Here is an 18,188-nt window from a genome sequence, read left to right as displayed (position 1 = left end):
GCTATCAGAATATTAAATTCCATGAAGTTAGTGCTATATTACCTTTGAAAGTAATTGTTTCAGTGCCTGTATGTAGTAACAATGAGTGGAAATATAATCTATTAAAGTAGTTATCCACTGTTAAAAGAAATACTTAGGTTATGTAACGTTTGTTACAAAAATATTAATTTTATTTCATAATTAGAAAACTGTTTTTTATTTTAAAATGAAACTTTGTATTATCTTACTTCCTCATGTAAGCTACATAAATACTAGACGTTCTGATTTTTAAAATAATAATTTTATATAAATTCTGTGTAACAAACGTTACATTAAATAATAACAAAAGTTACACAACAATGTGGTAACGTTTGTTACACAAAAAATAATAAGATAATCAGATTTAATACATGAAATTATTGATTAATGGCCTATGTTTGGTAGGCCTATATTTAAAATAAGACGTGTTTTAATACGTTTTCATGTTAGATGGGCCATATATGCATTTCAGTATGAAAAAAGCTCCAAAATCTGCTGCTGAGAGAATGCGTGAGTACAGAGCTAGAATGGACACAGAAAAAACTCAAGAGAGACTAGAAAAGTGTCGTAATATTATGAGGAAACTTAGGAAAAAGCCAAAATCAAAATCAGAAAAATCTGCAGAAAGAGAAGCCACTAGGAAGCGAGTACAAGAATATCGTAGAAGACAAAAAGCAAGAGTTTTAAGTTCATGTATTTTGAAAGACGGTTCTTCAGGAAGTCCTCCTTATAAGAGTGCAAATTCTTTAGGAAAGGCTATAAAAAGAGCACAAAGAAACCTTCCAAGGAGCCCTCGAAAACAAACAGCCGTAGTAAGAAAGCTTGCCGAATCATTTAATCTATTAGTACAGCCAGCAAAACATTCCACATCTTCTACATTGTCTATTACTGCAGATACTATGAAAATGGTGAAGGATTTTTATGAATGTGACGATGTTTCCCGGCAACTCCCTGGAAAAAAAGATTTTATTATAATACGTGAGGATGGAAAGAAAGAATATATGCAAAAAAGACTGCTTGTATATCATTTGCGTGAAGTATACACACTTTTTCAAGGGCAGAATCTAAATGTAAAGATTGGTCTATCAAAATTTTGTGAAATGCGACCGAAACATGTCAGGTTGGTCTCTGATAAGGATCAGATAATGTGCTGCTGCCCTTACTGTGAAAATACGCAGTTAATGATTTCAGCAGCGCCCTGGAAAACAAGTGAAAAACCAAAAACCATCCAGGAGCTTCTGAAAGAAACAGTTGGTCAAACTGAAAATAAGAACTGTATGAAAAGAAGTTGCTAAGAATGTGGAGATATTGAATCCACGCTGATTACAAAAATTGATGATGACTGTGATGAGGTTCACACCAAGCAATGGGAAGGTGGACATCTGGTTCAAAAAGATATGTCTATAAATGAATTCTTCACTTATTTCAAGAATCAGCTAACGCAACTATCCAATCATATATACAATAAAAGAAGACAATGGAAGGAACAGCAGAATAAAAAATCATCACTACAACCAGGACAGCTGATTCTCCTAACAGATTTTGCTGAGAACTATGTAGCAAAATTTCAGAATGAAGTTATGGCAGCACACTGGACACACACATCAGCTGAAACATCAACGACAATCTATACTGCAGTTTGCTATTTCCGAAAATCTTCTACTGATGATGTCACAACAATATGTTTAGCAGTCATTAGTGATACACAGAGTCATGGCACTGCTGAAGTTGCTGCTTTCAATGAAATCCTACTAAACTACCTGTCTACATTAAAGCAGTCTCCTATAACTTCAGTTTATCTGTGGACTGATGGTGCTGCACATATCTTAAAAACCGGAAGGCAATATCATACTTATGCACATTATCCAAAATTCTAGGATGTAATGTTGAGTGGAACTATAACGAGTCTTACCATGGTAAGGGCCCACACGATGGTGTTGGAGCTACCCTTAAACGCAGTGTATGGAAGCGAGTTTTACAAGGAAATGCTACCGTGCAAAATGCTGAGCAATTTTATGACATCACAAAATCTAAAATTTACAACATACATTGTTTTTATGTCCCTGCTGGTAAAATTGACTCAATTGCTGCAAAATATGTAGAAGAATGGAAAAGTGCATTGCCAGTGGTAGGAATCCAACAAGCCCGATGTGTGAAAATTGCTGCACCAAATACAGTTGGGCTCTTCTCAAATACTGGAGATGTTGAACCATTTAAGAAACATAAAATAAAAGAAACGCAGGAAGAAACAAGCAGTCCTACAAAATCTACTCATTCCATTGATCATGCCATGAATTCAAAATTTTCAGAACTATCAGTTGGTGATTACGTATTGGTTCATTACCCACAAACTGGACAATATTATGTCGGACATATAATCCTTCTCAATTATGTGAGTAATATGTGTAGTGTACAATTCATGAGAAGAAGAGAAGGAAAGAACACTTACTTTGTGTACCCTACAAATGACGATATAGATGAAATATCCCCAGACCTAGTTTTAAGCACATTGCCTAAACCTAAGGAAGTTAGGGGAAAATTTATTTTCAACACAAATTTTACTGTGCTAGTTGAGTAAGAATGTTATTGTACTCTCAAAAATTACCTTTTTTTTTTTAATTATCACTAGGATGTTCTTTACAAACTGTTCAATTCTGACTCTGTAACATTTGTTACACTGTTGTAACGTTTGTTACTCTAAGTTTTTAATTATTTTCAAGTAACATACATCTGTAGAATTAAAAACGTTTATGTCATTTAGTTCTGTAATCTTCCTAGATTCAAGCTGTATTTTTTTTATCTGACATAAAATATTGTAAGAACAGAGAATCACAACAGTCTTTCACAACTTGAGAATCCATGTCCTTTGATGTAACATTTGTTACATTTTTTCAAATTGTAAACCCAAGAACATGCACCATCACAATATTATATTTTTGGTACTATATAATCTTCACACTATCCTCTATTACCAGGTATGTTCCAAAGTATTGCTCTTATCTACAGTTGACTGCAGAAAAATGTTAAATGTTCAAATCCATGTAAGAATGTAACGTTTGTTACAATGGAATGACCCACAAGGATTACAATTACAAGAAATAAAATAAAATAAACGTAAATCTATAAATATTAGATGCAATAAACCTAGGACTATAAATAAAAACTATTCTATAATAATGCCTACGATAAGCAAAAGTAAATCTAACTTATAAGTACTTCTATTTCACCCAACTATTACCAATTTAAATAATTACATATCACCTTAATTAATTACATACCAACTTAATTACATATCATTTAATTAATTACATATCACCCTAATTTATTTACATATCAACTAAATTACATATCATTTTAATTAATTACATATCAACTCAATTAGTTACATGACACAACTTAAATAATTACACTGCACCTCCAATTACATTTTCAGTCTAATCTTCTCAACCTTTCCTTAAATGTATTGATTTTAAGAGGACCACCCTGAAAGATTGCCGCAGGTAAGCTGTTCCAGTCTACTATTGTGCAGTTAACAAAGGAAAATTTTGCCACGGCCGTTCTTTGTTTTCTACATTTAAACTTCCTAATATGATCAGTCCTTCCTAAGTATGATGGTGTTGCTAATCTAGCATTGATATCGGTCCATGCTTTGTGTCCCATTTATGCCTTAAACAATGCGATGAGTCTGGTTTTTCGTCGCCTTGATTTGAGAAGTTCCCACCCTAAATCTTTTACTATCTCCTCACCATGTTCCTTCCCCATTTTGACATATTTTGCTGCCTTGCGTTGGATCTTTTCTATTGAATCGATTTGGTTTTGTCTGTACGGATCCCAACCTACTGCTCCATAATTGGGCGAACAAGGGTTTTGTACACTAATTCTTTTGACTTTTGGTTAGATTTCTTCAGAATACGCATAGAAAAATGTAGAGAATAGAATAGAGAATGACTAGATAGCATGTGACACTGAGCGACAATAACATTAGTCCAGAAATAATGATGATAATGATGACGATGACAATTAAGAAGAACCGTAAGATTACTGGCACATTGCTGAACTAATGGCTAGTATATTGACTTCCACTCTGAACACAAATGTTCAAACATGCAATACTTGAGACTTTGTTACGAATCGTACTTATTTACAAATGTCTTTTAGAGAACCCGGAGGTTCATTGCAGCCCTCAGATCAGCCCGCCATTGGTCACTATCCTGAGCAAGATTAATCCATTCTCTATCATCATATCTCACCTCCCCCAAATCCATTTTAATATTATCCTCCCATCTACGTCTCGGCCTCCCTAAAGGTCTTTTTCCCTCCGGCCTCCCAACTAACACTCTATATGCATTTCTGAATTCGCCCATACGTGCTACATGCCCTGCCCATCTCAAACGTCTGGATTTAATGTTCCTAATTATGTCAGGTGAAGAATACAATGCGTGCAGTTCTGTGTTGTGTAACTTTCTTCATTCTCCTGTAACTTCATCCCTCTCAGCCCCAAATATTTTCCTAAGCACCTTATTTTCAAACATCCTTAACCTATGTTCCTTTCTCAAAGTGAGAGTCCAAGTTTCACAACCATAAAGAACAACCAGTAATATAACTGTTTTATAAATTCTAACTTTCAGATTTTTTGACAGCATACTGAATGATAAAAGCTTCTCAACTGAATACTAACAGGCATTTCCCATATTTATTCTGTGTTTAATTTCCTCCCGAGTATCATTTATATTTGTTACTATTGCTCCAAGATATTTGAACTTCTCCACCTCTTCAAAAGATAAATTTCCAATTTTTATATTTCCATTTCGTACAATATTCTCGTCACGAGACATAATCATATACTTAGTCTTTTCGGGATTTACTTCCAAACCTATCTCTTTACTTGCTTCCAGTAAAATTCCCGTGTTTTCCCTAATTGTTTGTGGATTTTCTCCTAACATATTCACGTCATCCACATAGAGAAGCAGCTGATGTAACCCGCTCAATTCCAAACCCTCTCTGTTATTCTGGACTTTCCTAATGGCATATTCTAGAGCAAAGCTGAAAAGTAAAGGTGATAGTGCATCTCCTTGCTTCAGCCCACAGTGAATTGGAAACGCATCTGACAGAAACTGACCTATACGGACTCTGCTGTACGTTTCACTGAGACACATTTTAATTAATCGAACTAGTTTCTTGAGAATACCAAATTCAATAGATTCCATATTAAAGACGATGGAACTTTCATTTGTGGGGAGGAATCTCAAGCTGTCAAACATGTATTATATGATTGTCCAGTTTTTCGCCGTGAAAGTGAGTTGTTACTGAACACTTTAAATTATACATTTACCAAACTGTTAACCAATATACTTACCAACTCCAAATCATATAAGTATTTCATGTCCTTCTTGAATAGAATATTCGTCAAACTGTAAAATGTTAAATTATCCCGGGGAAAAAAAAATCGCATTATTTCTAATCAACTATAATGAAACTGTAAGTCTTCAATTTCGCATACTATAATGTTGTACTATTGGTTTTAATTTTTATTTTAATTAGACATTTGATTTCTAATTTTGAGCCATTTCTTGTAATACCTGATTATTGCCAATTGTTGTTACTAAATAATGCATTTAATTCGCAAATTTTAAGCCATCTCTTAGTATAGCTATTTATTGCTTCTAAAATAACATGTTTAATAGCTATTATATATATATATATATATATATATATATATATATATATATATATTTCTTCCTATAACCATTAGATATAAATATAGAGACATGCCTTGAGGCTTTATGAAACGATCCGTTCTTTCATTAAGGTGCATTCTTGTACATAATTCATGTGAATTGTAACCTTGACCACAATTTTGTATTATAATTTTATTATTGTTTATTGCTTATAAAATATATTTTGATGCCAACTATAACCCTAATATAACACAGGGTGAAATAGGGTTTATTAAATTGGATAATAAAAAAAAAATACCAAATTCAATAAGAATATCATATAAAACTTCTCTCTTAACCAAGTCATATGCCTTTTTGAAATCTATAAATAATTGATGCACTGTACCCTTATACTCCCATTTTTTCTCCATTATCTGTCGAATACAAAATATCTGGTCAATAGTTGATCTATTACGCCTAAAACCACACTGATGATCCCCAATAATTTCATCTACATATGGAATAGACATTGAGATAGAAATTTAAAATGAAATAGACAGAGAATAGAGTTTTTGCCAATACTATCACAGTCTACTATATACAGTCGCGAAGTTTGGAGTGATTTTTTGCAAATCTCGTGATAAAGCGCTCCAAGTGGTTAGCAACTAGAAACAATAGACTGTCCACGGTCGACTTTGGACTGTGTCGTATTTCCATCGAGTGCTAGCTCGTTGTGTATTTCACATTGATGCTTGTGAAATGTTCGTTATTGGTTGTAATGGAAATGTTAATGGTTAAAATATAATAATTGGAATAATAATATTTTACTAGGGACGTAGAAAAATTAAGTTTGTTTTAATTAAATTTATTGATCACGTTTTATTTTCAATCCTGGTGGGATTATTATTGCTTAGGCCTACTTTTTTTTTTCAAAGGACATGTTTTTAATTATAGCTGTTAATTTTGTTGTTATTTTTATTTGTTACTTTACTAGAGACGTAGAAAAAGTCTGTTACAATAAAATTTATTGATCACGTTTTATTTCCAATTCTGGTGTGATTATTATTTCTTAACCTCAACCCACTTTGTTAACTACGTAAGCCTACACTACAAGTACCGGTACACGTAAGTTACTCCATTAATTCATATTTCCATTATTATTGTTGTAAAGGGAAATGCAAATTAATATTTATTGGTTTCATAGTTAATTATCGCTATAATCTTGAATGAGTGAAGCGATTATAGTAAATTTCAGTTCGTTTTGCACAAACAAAAATTATATTAACCTATTTCTTGCAGGTATCTTCGAGTTTATGGTGGAATTTAATATACTTCATTAAAATAATAAATTAACTTTATGCCTTTAATATTTCAATAATGGAAGGAAGGTGTTAATTTTTCCAAAAGAACATGACAACGAAAGTGTAACATATTCTCGTCTGCTAGGAGAGAGATCTCCGATGATGAGGCGATAGTCGCGATCCTAGTGGTGGGCAACTACCCATGTTTGCATTTTTACTACATATTGAGCTTCGCGACTGTATATAGTAGACTGTGATACTATTATGACACAAACAACTGCGCAGTATTACTAGTATGTATTGCAAATCCCATCCCATATTTTTTCTTGTAGGTAAAATCTACACCCTCAACACTAAGTCTGAAGACAATGGAGGAATCACATGTGATTGCAAAGCTGACTGCAATGAGCCCGACCAATTCATCATACAGACTGAGAAATTGTAAGATATCTGCAATATATTCAAGAGCATCCTACTGGTGCGAGATTTTTGGCTTCTGTATCGTTTATGGCAGCTTTGGAATAGAATGTGTACAGGTTCACTCAATGAACATAAATTGAAGGGGTGAGAATGGTATAGTCCTAAGCTACACAGACAAAATTTTACAGGTGAGGGTATTAAAAGTTTAGAGTTCTATGCTATTACATGCGGTATCATAATTTCTTCGACGTATACTTACGTCATTTGTTGAGTAATTTATATGATATTTTACTAGCAGCTTCCCCATATGTGTAAGAAGTGAACTCATACAAAACACATTTCCTGCATAGAATTGGAATATATCAGTCCCCTAACTGCCCATTGTGCAACTCAAACCAAGAAATGGATTAGGAACACCTCAAAATCTGTGCTTCAGTGGCTGATCATGATAATATCTTTGAAAATTTTGGAGTGCAAGAGGTCAAATGACTTTATTGTCAAACGCATGGCATTAGAAAACAACAACAAAAAACATTTTTGTTAAAAGTTTGGCTTTGGACTATCTCATTATCACTGTTTCCATTGTCAATTCAGTTGTTTGTGGTTTCTTTGGACGCAAAATGTGTATCAGTTCACACAATAAGTATGAATTGTGAATTCAGTTGTTTGTGATTTCTTTGGAAGCGAATGTGCATGAGTCCACTCAATGAGTACGAATTATCAATTCAGTTGTTTGTAGTTTTTTTGGAAGCAAATGTGTATGAGTCTACACAATGAGTATGAATTGTCAATTCGGTTGTTTATGGTTTCTTTGGAAGCAAATGTGTATGAGTCTACACAATGAGTATGAATTGTGAATTCAGTTGTTTATGGTTTCTTTGGAAGCAAATGTGTATGAGTCTACTCAATGAGTATGAATTGTCAATTCAATTGTTTGTGGTTTCTTTGGAAGCAAATGTGTACGAGTCCACTCAATGAGTATGAATTGTGAATTCAGTTGTTTATGGTTTCTTTGGAAGCAAATGTGTATGAGTGTGCACAATGAGTTTGAATTGTCAATTCAATTGTTTATCGTTTCTTTGGAAGCAAATGTGTATGAATCTACTCAATGAGTATGAATTGTCACTTCAGTTGTTTATGGTTTCTTTGGAAGCAAATGTGTATGAGTCTACACAATGACTATGAATTGTGAATTCAGTTGTTTATGGTTTCTTTGGAAGCAAATGTGTATGAATCTACTCAATGAGTATGAATTGTCAATTCAGTTGTTTATGGTTTCTTTGGAAGCAAATGTGGATGAGTCTACTCAATGAATATGAATTGTCAATTCAGTTGTTTATGGTTTCTTTGGAAGCAAATGTGTATGAGTCTACTCAATGAGTATGAATTGTCAATTCAATTGTTTGTGGTTTCTTTGGAAGCAAATGTGTACGAGTCCACTCAATGAGTATGAATTGTGAATTCAGTTGTTTATGGTTTCTTTGGAAGCAAATGTGTACGAGTCCACTCAATGAGTATGAATTGTGAATTCAGTTGTTTATGGTTTCTTTGGAAGCAAATGTGTATGAGTGTGCACAATGAGTTTGAATTGTCAATTCAATTGTTTATCGTTTCTTTGGAAGCAAATGTGTATGAATCTACTCAATGAGTATGAATTGTCAATTCAGTTGTTTATGGTTTCTTTGGAAGCAAATGTGTATGAGTCTACACAATGACTATGAATTGTGAATTCAGTTGTTTATGGTTTCTTTGGAAGCAAATGTGTATGAGTGTACACAATGAGTTTGAATTGTCAATTCAATTGTTTGTGGTTTCTTTGGAAGCAAATGTGTATGAGTCTACTCAAAGAGTATGAATTGTGAATTCAGTTCTTTATGGTTTCTTTGGAAGCAAATGTGTATGAGTCTACACAATGAGTATGAATTGTCAATTCAGTTCTTTATGGTTTCTTTGGAAGCAAATGTGTATGACTCTACACAATGAGTATGAATTGTCAATTCAGTTCTTTATGGTTTCTTTGGAAGCAAATGTGTATGACTCTACACAATGAGTATGAATTGTCAATTCAGTTCTTTATGGTTTCTTCGGAAGCAAATGTGTACGAGTCCACTCAATGAGTATGAATTGTGAATTCAGTTCTTTATGGTTTCTTTGGAAGCAAATGTGTACGAGTCCACTCAATGAGTATGAATTGTGAATTCAGTTGTTTATGGTTTCTTTGGAAGCAAATGTGTATGAGTCTACTCAAAGAGTATGAATTGTGAATTCAGTTGTTTATGGTTTCTTTGGAAGCAAATGTGTATGAGTCTACACAATGAGTATGAATTGTCAATTCAGTTCTTTATGGTTTCTTTGGAAGCAAATGTGTATGAGTCTACACAATGAGTATGAATTGTCAATTCAGTTCTTTATGGTTTCTTTGGAAGCAAATGTGTATGACTCTACACAATGAGTATGAATTGTCAATTCAGTTCTTTATGGTTTCTTTGGAAGCAAATGTGTATGACTCTACACAATGAGTATGAATTGTCAATTCAGTTCTTTATGGTTTCTTCGGAAGCAAATGTGTACGAGTCCACTCAATGAGTATGAATTGTGAATTCAGTTCTTTATGGTTTCTTTGGAAGCAAATGTGTACGAGTCCACTCAATGAGTATGAATTGTGAATTCAGTTGTTTATGGTTTCTTTGGAAGCAAATGTGTATGAGTCTACTCAAAGAGTATGAATTGTGAATTCAGTTGTTTATGGTTTCTTTGGAAGCAAATGTGTATGAGTCTACACAATGAGTATGAATTGTCAATTCAGTTCTTTATGGTTTCTTTGGAAGCAAATGTGTATGAGTCTACACAATGAGTATGAATTGTCAATTCAGTTCTTTATGGTTTCTTTGGAAGCAAATGTGTATGAGTCTACACAATGAGTATGAATTGTCAATTCAGTTCTTTATGGTTTCTTTGGAAGCAAATGTGTATGAGTCTACTCAATGAGTATGAATTGTGAATTCAGTTCTTTATGGTTTCTTTGGAAGCAAATGTGTACGAGTCCACTCAATGAGTATGAATTGTGAATTCAGTTTTTATGGTTTCTTTGGAAGCAAATGTGTACGAGTCTACTCAATGACTATGAATTGTCAATTCAGTTGTTTGTAGTTTCTTTGGAAGCAAATGTGAACGAGTCCACTCAATGAGTATGAATTGTGAATTCAGTTGTTTATGGTTTCTTTGGAAGCAAATGTGTATGAGTCTACACAATGAGTATGAATTGTCAATTCAGTTCTTTATGGTTTCTTTGGAAGCAAATGTGTATGAGCCTACACAATGAGTATGAATTGTCAATTCAGTTGTTTGTAGTTTCTTTGGAAGCAAATGTGAACGAGTCCACTCAATGAGTATGAATTGTGAATTCAGTTGTTTATGGTTTCTTTGGAAGCAAATGTGTATGAGTCTACACAATGAGTATGAATTGTCAATTCAGTTCTTTATGGTTTCTTTGGAAGCAAATGTGTATGAGCCTACACAATGAGTATGAATTGTGAATTCAATTGTTTATGGTTTCTTTGGAAGCAAATGTGTACAAATCCACTCAATGAGTATGAATTGTGAATTCAGTTGTTTATGGTTTCTTTGGAAGCAAATGTGTACGAGTCCGCTCAATGAGTATGAATTGTCAATTCAGTTGTTTATGGTTTCTTTGGAAGCAAATGTGTACTAGTCTACTCAATGACTATGAATTGTCAATTCAGTTGTTTGTAGTTTCTTTGGAAGCAAATGTGTACAAGTCCACTCAATGAGTATGAATGGTAAATTGAGTTCTTTTTGGTTTATTTGAAAACGGATGTGTATGACTCCACTCAGTAATATGAATTGTCAGTTCAGTTGTTTATGGTTTTCTGAAGAGTGCACTTGATGAATATGAATTGAAGAGCTGGATTCCAAAACATACTAAGTCAAAAAAAGTTTTTTTTTTCCAGAGGAAACATTTTTTATATTTTAGGAGATTAATATATAAATTTATGTAAATACCAGAGTATTCTGACGTAATTTGAAAGCGGTAATAATCATGTAAATTTACATTATTACAGTTCATTCATGAAAAAAGCTGGATTTTTTATAATGTTTCTTCTTCAAATATGTCACCCTTAAGACAAGAATGCTTTTCCCTGGTAATTCATGGCTCGGCTCCTGTTATGAGAACCATCGCAATTGTCAGATTTTGCTCATGTGTACTGCCTAAACTAATTTGTGCGAGATCGTGCGTATTTGCTTGTTTTCCGCACAGAACCAATACGCGGTAAGTGTGAAATACCACATTCAGTATTCCCAACGTAACACACATAACAATTTCCCTCTTCTTACCGCTTAAGCACGACATTCATTTTACTGCTTTAGGCTTTTAACATATTACTTTTAGAGACGTTTAACATAGTAATAATTATAAATTGGAAACTTACCACTGCAATTTCACCTAAATTGCAATGTTAATTAATGTTTTTAAATATTTGCAAAAATTAAGTAAAGTCTACTACTCCACGAAACTTATTGCATTCCTGATACAAGTAACATTAAGGAAGCCGCGAAAAAATCAACAAGATTCCAGATGCCGATGTTATTACTTGAATATGTTATATAAATAATATTGTTAAAATATTAAAATGAAAAATAAGTCATTACATAACCTTACCGTTTGTTTTAAGTTCGCATTTATAGAGTGAGGGAAAAAAAGACAGACGTATATCACAGCCTGCTGGAGTATAGTAAACACAGAAAACATTTTATAGCAACAATGTTGAAGAAAGATATTTTGGTTTTCCGAAGTTGGCGTCATTATACAGAAACCAACATGGAGATTTCATTGCAACTAATTAGAAATTCGTCTTTCAGGTATGTAATAAACGATCTTCGCACAAAATAATGTACGATACACGAGCGGTATGTTTGTTTTCATGTTCTCGGAAATTAAAAAAGCTCAACTACGTGTCGCTTTTTCAATCTTTTCCTCGAACATGAAAACGTCAACATACCGCTATGTATAGGTTTAAATTACTGAATTATATTTACGTTTCTTAATTAGACTGAGAGAAGAAGAAGACTACAGTGAAATTACGTTCCAAATGGACACACTTCCACATGAACGGTTAAGAAGAAATGCTGTTCGCAGCAAACTGGACTTGGTTGGTGAGTACCGGTAACTCTTAAAACATTACTAAAACTACATCATAAGTAAGTTATGAAGCTCATATTATAGTGTGGATGACATAACTTTATCACATTTAGAAACACAAACAGAATGCTGGTTGGTTTTCTAAGCATCAGACAATGGCCACCATCTCAGATTTTGCTAGCTTCCTTTTAGTCCATTAATTGAGGGTACTAAGAAAAGGTTCTGATAAATCCAAAGAGATTGCATATAAATCACTAGTACGTCCAGTAATGGAATATGGTGCTGCATGTTGGGATCCTTACAGATTAGAACATATTAAGACACTGGAGAAGATTCAAAAACGGGCTCTTTAGTGTTGTCGGAAAAATTCACCATTAAAATGGGACACACTCACGGACAGGAGAACGTGAATTCGATTATGCGCAATGTTCAAAACATACAGAGGTGAGCCTGCCTGGAGAGAAATAAAAAATAGGTTGCAGCCGCCAAATTACTCTTCAAGGAACGACCACTCATATAAATTGAGGGAAAGACGGCAGAGGACGGACACTGGTAAGTTTTCTTTTCTCAATCGTACTATCAGGGACTGGAATGCTTTACCTGTAGACTTACTAAAGGCTTTACCAACAACCAAAAATGTATTTAAAAATAGGCTTAAGGACCTTACTAATAGACGGTAATTATACACAGTATTCAAAGCTGTAAATGATATGTTGTTATTGAAGTGTTGTATCAGTGAAGAATTATGTTGTGTCAGTGAAGTGTGTTGCATCAGTGAAGAGGTATGTCGTGTCAGTGAAGTGTGCTGTGTAAGTGAAACGTGTTTCTGTCAGTGAAGCTTTATAGTTTATAGTGGCAGTGCAAAGTATTTGAACAGTGAAATGTTTTTGAAGTGTTAGTGAAATCAGGATAGAATCAGTGAAATGTGTCGTAGTTCCATTGCAGTGAGTGAGTTGACAGCGAAATGAGTGTAATTTGAAAGGTACTTGTGCAGATATGAACATATCATATTCGTGGGTTTTAGTTCGATCTTAGTTTTAAGATACAAATTAGATTTATTTCAAATGTTACTTTAAGAGATCGTTTCATTTAATTTAGTATATTCCCTGTTGTTGTTGTTGTTATTATTATTATTATTAATTATTGTTAGTATTAATTATTAGTATTATTATTAACTGTATTTTTAATTAATAAGTTTATTATTGTCATTATTGAGTGTAATTAGTTACCACTGCCACCGGGTATATACCCACTGCAGTGTGAATAAATACATACATACAATTGTATGGAGACACTTGCAGGGCAGGCCAGACCAAGCAGCCACCTCGGTATTCTTTTCTGCAACCTGGGAGCGCCCTGCTTCTTTATTTTTAATTTTTAGAATAATAATTGTCTTACTTGCTTCTTACTCAACTTTGTATTTTATGAGTAGTGGATGGTATTAAATAGCAGCAACATTACTAATAAATAATAATAATAATAATAATAATAATAATACGGGAATTTTACTGGAAGCAAGTAAAACGATAGGTTTGGAAGTAAATCCCGAAAAGACAAAGTATGTGATTATGTCTCGTGACGAGAATATTGTACGAAATGGAAATATAAAAATTGGAAATTTATCTTTTGAAGAGGTGGAGAAGTTCAAATATCTTGGAGCAACAGTAACAAATATAAATTATACTCGGGAGGAAATTAAACACAGAATAAATATGGGAAATGCGTGTTATTATTCGGTTGAGAAGCTTTTATCATCTAGTCTGCCGTCAAAAAATCTGAAAGTTAGAATTTATAAAACAGTTATATTACCGGTTGTTCTTTATGGTTGTGAAACTTGGACTCTCACTTTGAGAGAGGAACATACTGTAGGTTAAGGGTGTTTGAGAATAAGGATCTTAAGGAAAATATTTGGGGCTAAGAGGGATGAAGTTACAGGAGAATGGAGAAAGTTACACAACACATAACTGCACGCATTGTATTCTTCACCTGACATAATTAGGAACATTAAATCCAGACGTTTGAGATGGGCAGGGCATGTAGCACGTATGGGCGAATCCAGAAATGCATATAGAGTGTTAGTTGGGAGGCCGGAGGGAAAAAGACCTTTAGGGAGGCCGAGACGTTGATGGGAGGATAATATTAAAATGGATTTGAGGGAGATGGGATATGATGATAGAGAATGGATTAATCTTGCTCAGGATAGGGACCAATGGCGGGCTTATGTGAGGGCGGCAATGAACCTACGGGTTCCTTGTAAATAAGTAAGTAAGTATAATAATAATAATAATAATAATAATAATAATAATAATAATTATTATTATTATTATTATTATTATTATTATTATTATTATTATTATCATCATCATCATCTTCCTAACAGGTGATAGTCCTAGAAGGACTGTTCCAGTCTACAAAAGTTTTCCTGCCATCTCTTCAAAAGGTGATCCAGTGATCTGTAGATAATAATAATAATGATAATAATAATAATAATAATAATAATAATAATAATAATAATAATAATAAAGGTAAAGATAAAGATATCCCCTTAACATGCCATGAAGGCACTTGGGGGGCATGGAGGTAGAGCCCCATGCTTTCCAAGACCTCGGCACTAGAATGAGGTGGTGTGGTCAGCACCACACTCCGACCGCCTTTTACCCCCGGGAAAGACCCGGTACTCAATTTTATAGGAGGCTGAGTGAACCTCGGGGCTGTTCTGAAAGTTTGGCAACGAGAAAAAATCCTGTCACCACCTGGGATAATAATAATAATAATAATAACAAGCCTTTCGCTATGCGCCCTGGTACTATTTTATTTAAGTCTACACTCCTTGGCACTTACAAGCAGGTTTGCCACCTTTCAATTTTCAAAAGTAGGGACAAAATTTGGGATTTCTTTACCCTTACATTTCAGGTTTTTTAAACTTTAATAGTTGCCTAGGGAGGGGTCAAAGACTAATTGGGATTTCCCAGTCTCTAATCAGGTCAAACACCCTGATAGAACTGATATTTAACCCTTGCGGTGAATTTTGGGATAGTCTGGAGTGCCTAATTAGTCAAATCCGCTCTCCTCACCTCCACGCTGGGGCCCCCTGGGATCTTTTAAGATGCGAAGGAGAGAGTGGTGTGCGGAAAGCAACAGGAAGATACAGCATTTACCTATCAAGAAAAACTGCAAACATCACTTGGGGTGTACTATAAGCAGTAACATGAGCTGCTGCCAGGAAGTTAAAAGGAGGATAGCAACGCCCAAGGGAGATTTAATAGAAAAAGGAGCATCTTCTAGGAACCTCTGGAGAAATAACTAAGAAAGAGACTAGTGAAGTGCTTTTTATGGAGCAGAAACATGGACATTATGATGAAGTGAAGAGAAGCGAATAGAAGCATTTGAAATGTGGATATGGAGAAGAATGGAATGTGTGAAGTGAACAGACAGAATAAGAAATGAAAATGTGTTGGAAAGAGTGGGTGACGAGAGAATAATGCTGAAACTGATCAGGAAGAGGAAAAAGGAATTAGTTTGGTAACTGGTTGAGAAGAAACTGCCTACTGAAGGATGCACTGGAAGGAATGGTGAATGGGAGAAGAGTTCAGGGCAGAAGAAGATATCAGATGATAGACGACATTAAGATATATGGATCTTATGCGGAGACAAAGAGGAAGGCAGAAAATAGGAAAGATTGGAGAATGCCGGATTTGCAGTGAAAAACCTGCCATTTGGCAGAACACTCTGCATACATATAATGCATATCATTACTTCCTGCCATTAGGAAGTCTGGCAACCCTACTGCAGTGACCAAGGGATAGAATGCTGCTTTTCAGACCTGAGTTCGTGTATGTATTCGTAGGTGAGCCAGAGATGCACTGTTGCCAAACTATGTAGACTTTCAGCTGAATTTTCTAATTAACCACGCACATAGTTACAAAACGCATAATGGTTTTTATTTATTTTACGAGTAATGTATTATTGTCCCCTTCAACTTGCATATTTAGATATAAACTGACATTAATATCGATAGTTGAATGCATACAAATCAACATAATTCTGCTTCAGGGATCATTAATCTTTGACGTAACTGTGCAATTCATCGAAGACTGTAGAGTTTTCTTTTTCCAGTTTAAGTACATAGAAAGATAAAAATTGAAATTTTCTGCATCTTCCTGTTGACAAATACAAATAAGTTAAAACTGAGAAACATACATATTTTTAAACTAGCAGTACCCATGCGCTCTGCTGCACCCGTTAGAAATAAATATAAAGTAATTACATAATTAAAATAGGACATTTGATCCAGGGAACATTCGTGTTTGATAGAAGGATAAATAGTTTAATATGTTACTTAATTTAAATTGCATCAAAATAATTAAAATGCGATCATTTTGGTCCAGAGACACTCATTTGGTGCAATGACAATTCCTTAATTTTTATTACATGCAACCATAGTTTAATGAAGATTGACATCATTTAGATTTAATGTGTATATTTTATTTTACTTGTTATAGGTTTCCATTGAATTATGGTAATAACTTAATTTTAACCCTTGTTTTCTACGTATTCAGTAAATGGCGCTTGGCCCACTATGGTACTGAACCCTTCAAATAACTTAAATTATATTATATACAGTAATATTACATATTATATTATATTATATCAGAAGTACTGTAATAGCATTATAGCATTATGTCCATCCAGAGAAACTACACTTTCCAATGGTGAAATAATAATTAATTATACAAATCGGTTAATTTAGCTTCCGATATTACTTCATACAAACACAGAAACATTCTCTGTAGGCTATCTTTCATAGCTTTCGATTGTTGTTGTCCAAGGCCCCTTATAGACGAAGTCATTTGTTTTTTAATTCATTATACGGCCTTAGATGGCAGTTATTTTAATTTTAAAACTCATTTATCTCATTAAATATCAGTCCTATCAAAATTTTTCAAGGAATAGAACTTATTGCAAATTATTTTTAAAGAAACTTTTGTTATGTAACATTTTTCACAAAAATCAATAATAAGCGAGATATTTCGATTTATTTAATTCAGGCCCCCTTATAACCCCCCTTTTAAATAATGTATTTTGAATGCCATATAGCCTAAAATCTAAGTTACAACGAACTTAATTTATATTCCAATTTTCATCGAAATCCGTTCAGCCATTATCGCGTGAAAAGGTAACAAACATACAGACAGACAGACATACAAACAAAAATGTCAAAAAAGCGATTTTCGGTTTCAGGGTGGTTAATTATATATGTTGGGACCAATTATTTTTGGAAAATCGAAAATTACCAGAAAAATTTAGGCTACAGATTTATTATTAGCAGGGAAAGGATTTATATGTAAATACATATTTACTTATAAAGCTAATATAATTTATATTTTGCATTATCTTTATGTTTCACAATGTGTAGGGTTGAAAAATCCTACTTTTATTTTCCATATTTTTCCATATTTTAGAGTTTAGTACATATTTTCGTTAATTTCCATATATTTTCCATATTTCATATAAAACAGTCCATATTATATTAGGTTTAACAATAAAACAAAACAAAATTCCATTAACTTTTAAAAATACATTTCAACAATAGAGATTTAAACACATGTTCAGTAATCCCTTTAACATCAG

At 33.6% G+C, this 18,188-nt stretch overlaps 1 protein-coding gene across 1 annotated transcript in view; it reads left to right on the top strand.

The window, feature by feature from the left end:
* The window catches only part of LOC138715601 (sodium channel protein Nach-like), a 53,601-nt gene that overhangs the window by 28,921 nt on the left and 6,492 nt on the right, over positions 1-18,188 (top strand). Inside the window, exons 9-10 of the mRNA XM_069848676.1 lie at positions 7,309-7,417; positions 12,468-12,571. Of these exons, the coding sequence (XP_069704777.1) occupies positions 7,309-7,417; positions 12,468-12,571 (213 nt within the window). The remainder of the gene's footprint in view (positions 1-7,308; positions 7,418-12,467; positions 12,572-18,188) is intronic.

Source organism: Periplaneta americana, chromosome 15, assembly GCF_040183065.1.
Source record: "Periplaneta americana isolate PAMFEO1 chromosome 15, P.americana_PAMFEO1_priV1, whole genome shotgun sequence".
Classification (NCBI taxonomy): Eukaryota; Metazoa; Arthropoda; class Insecta; order Blattodea; family Blattidae; genus Periplaneta; species Periplaneta americana.
This window is presented reverse-complemented; position numbering and strand designations above follow the sequence as displayed.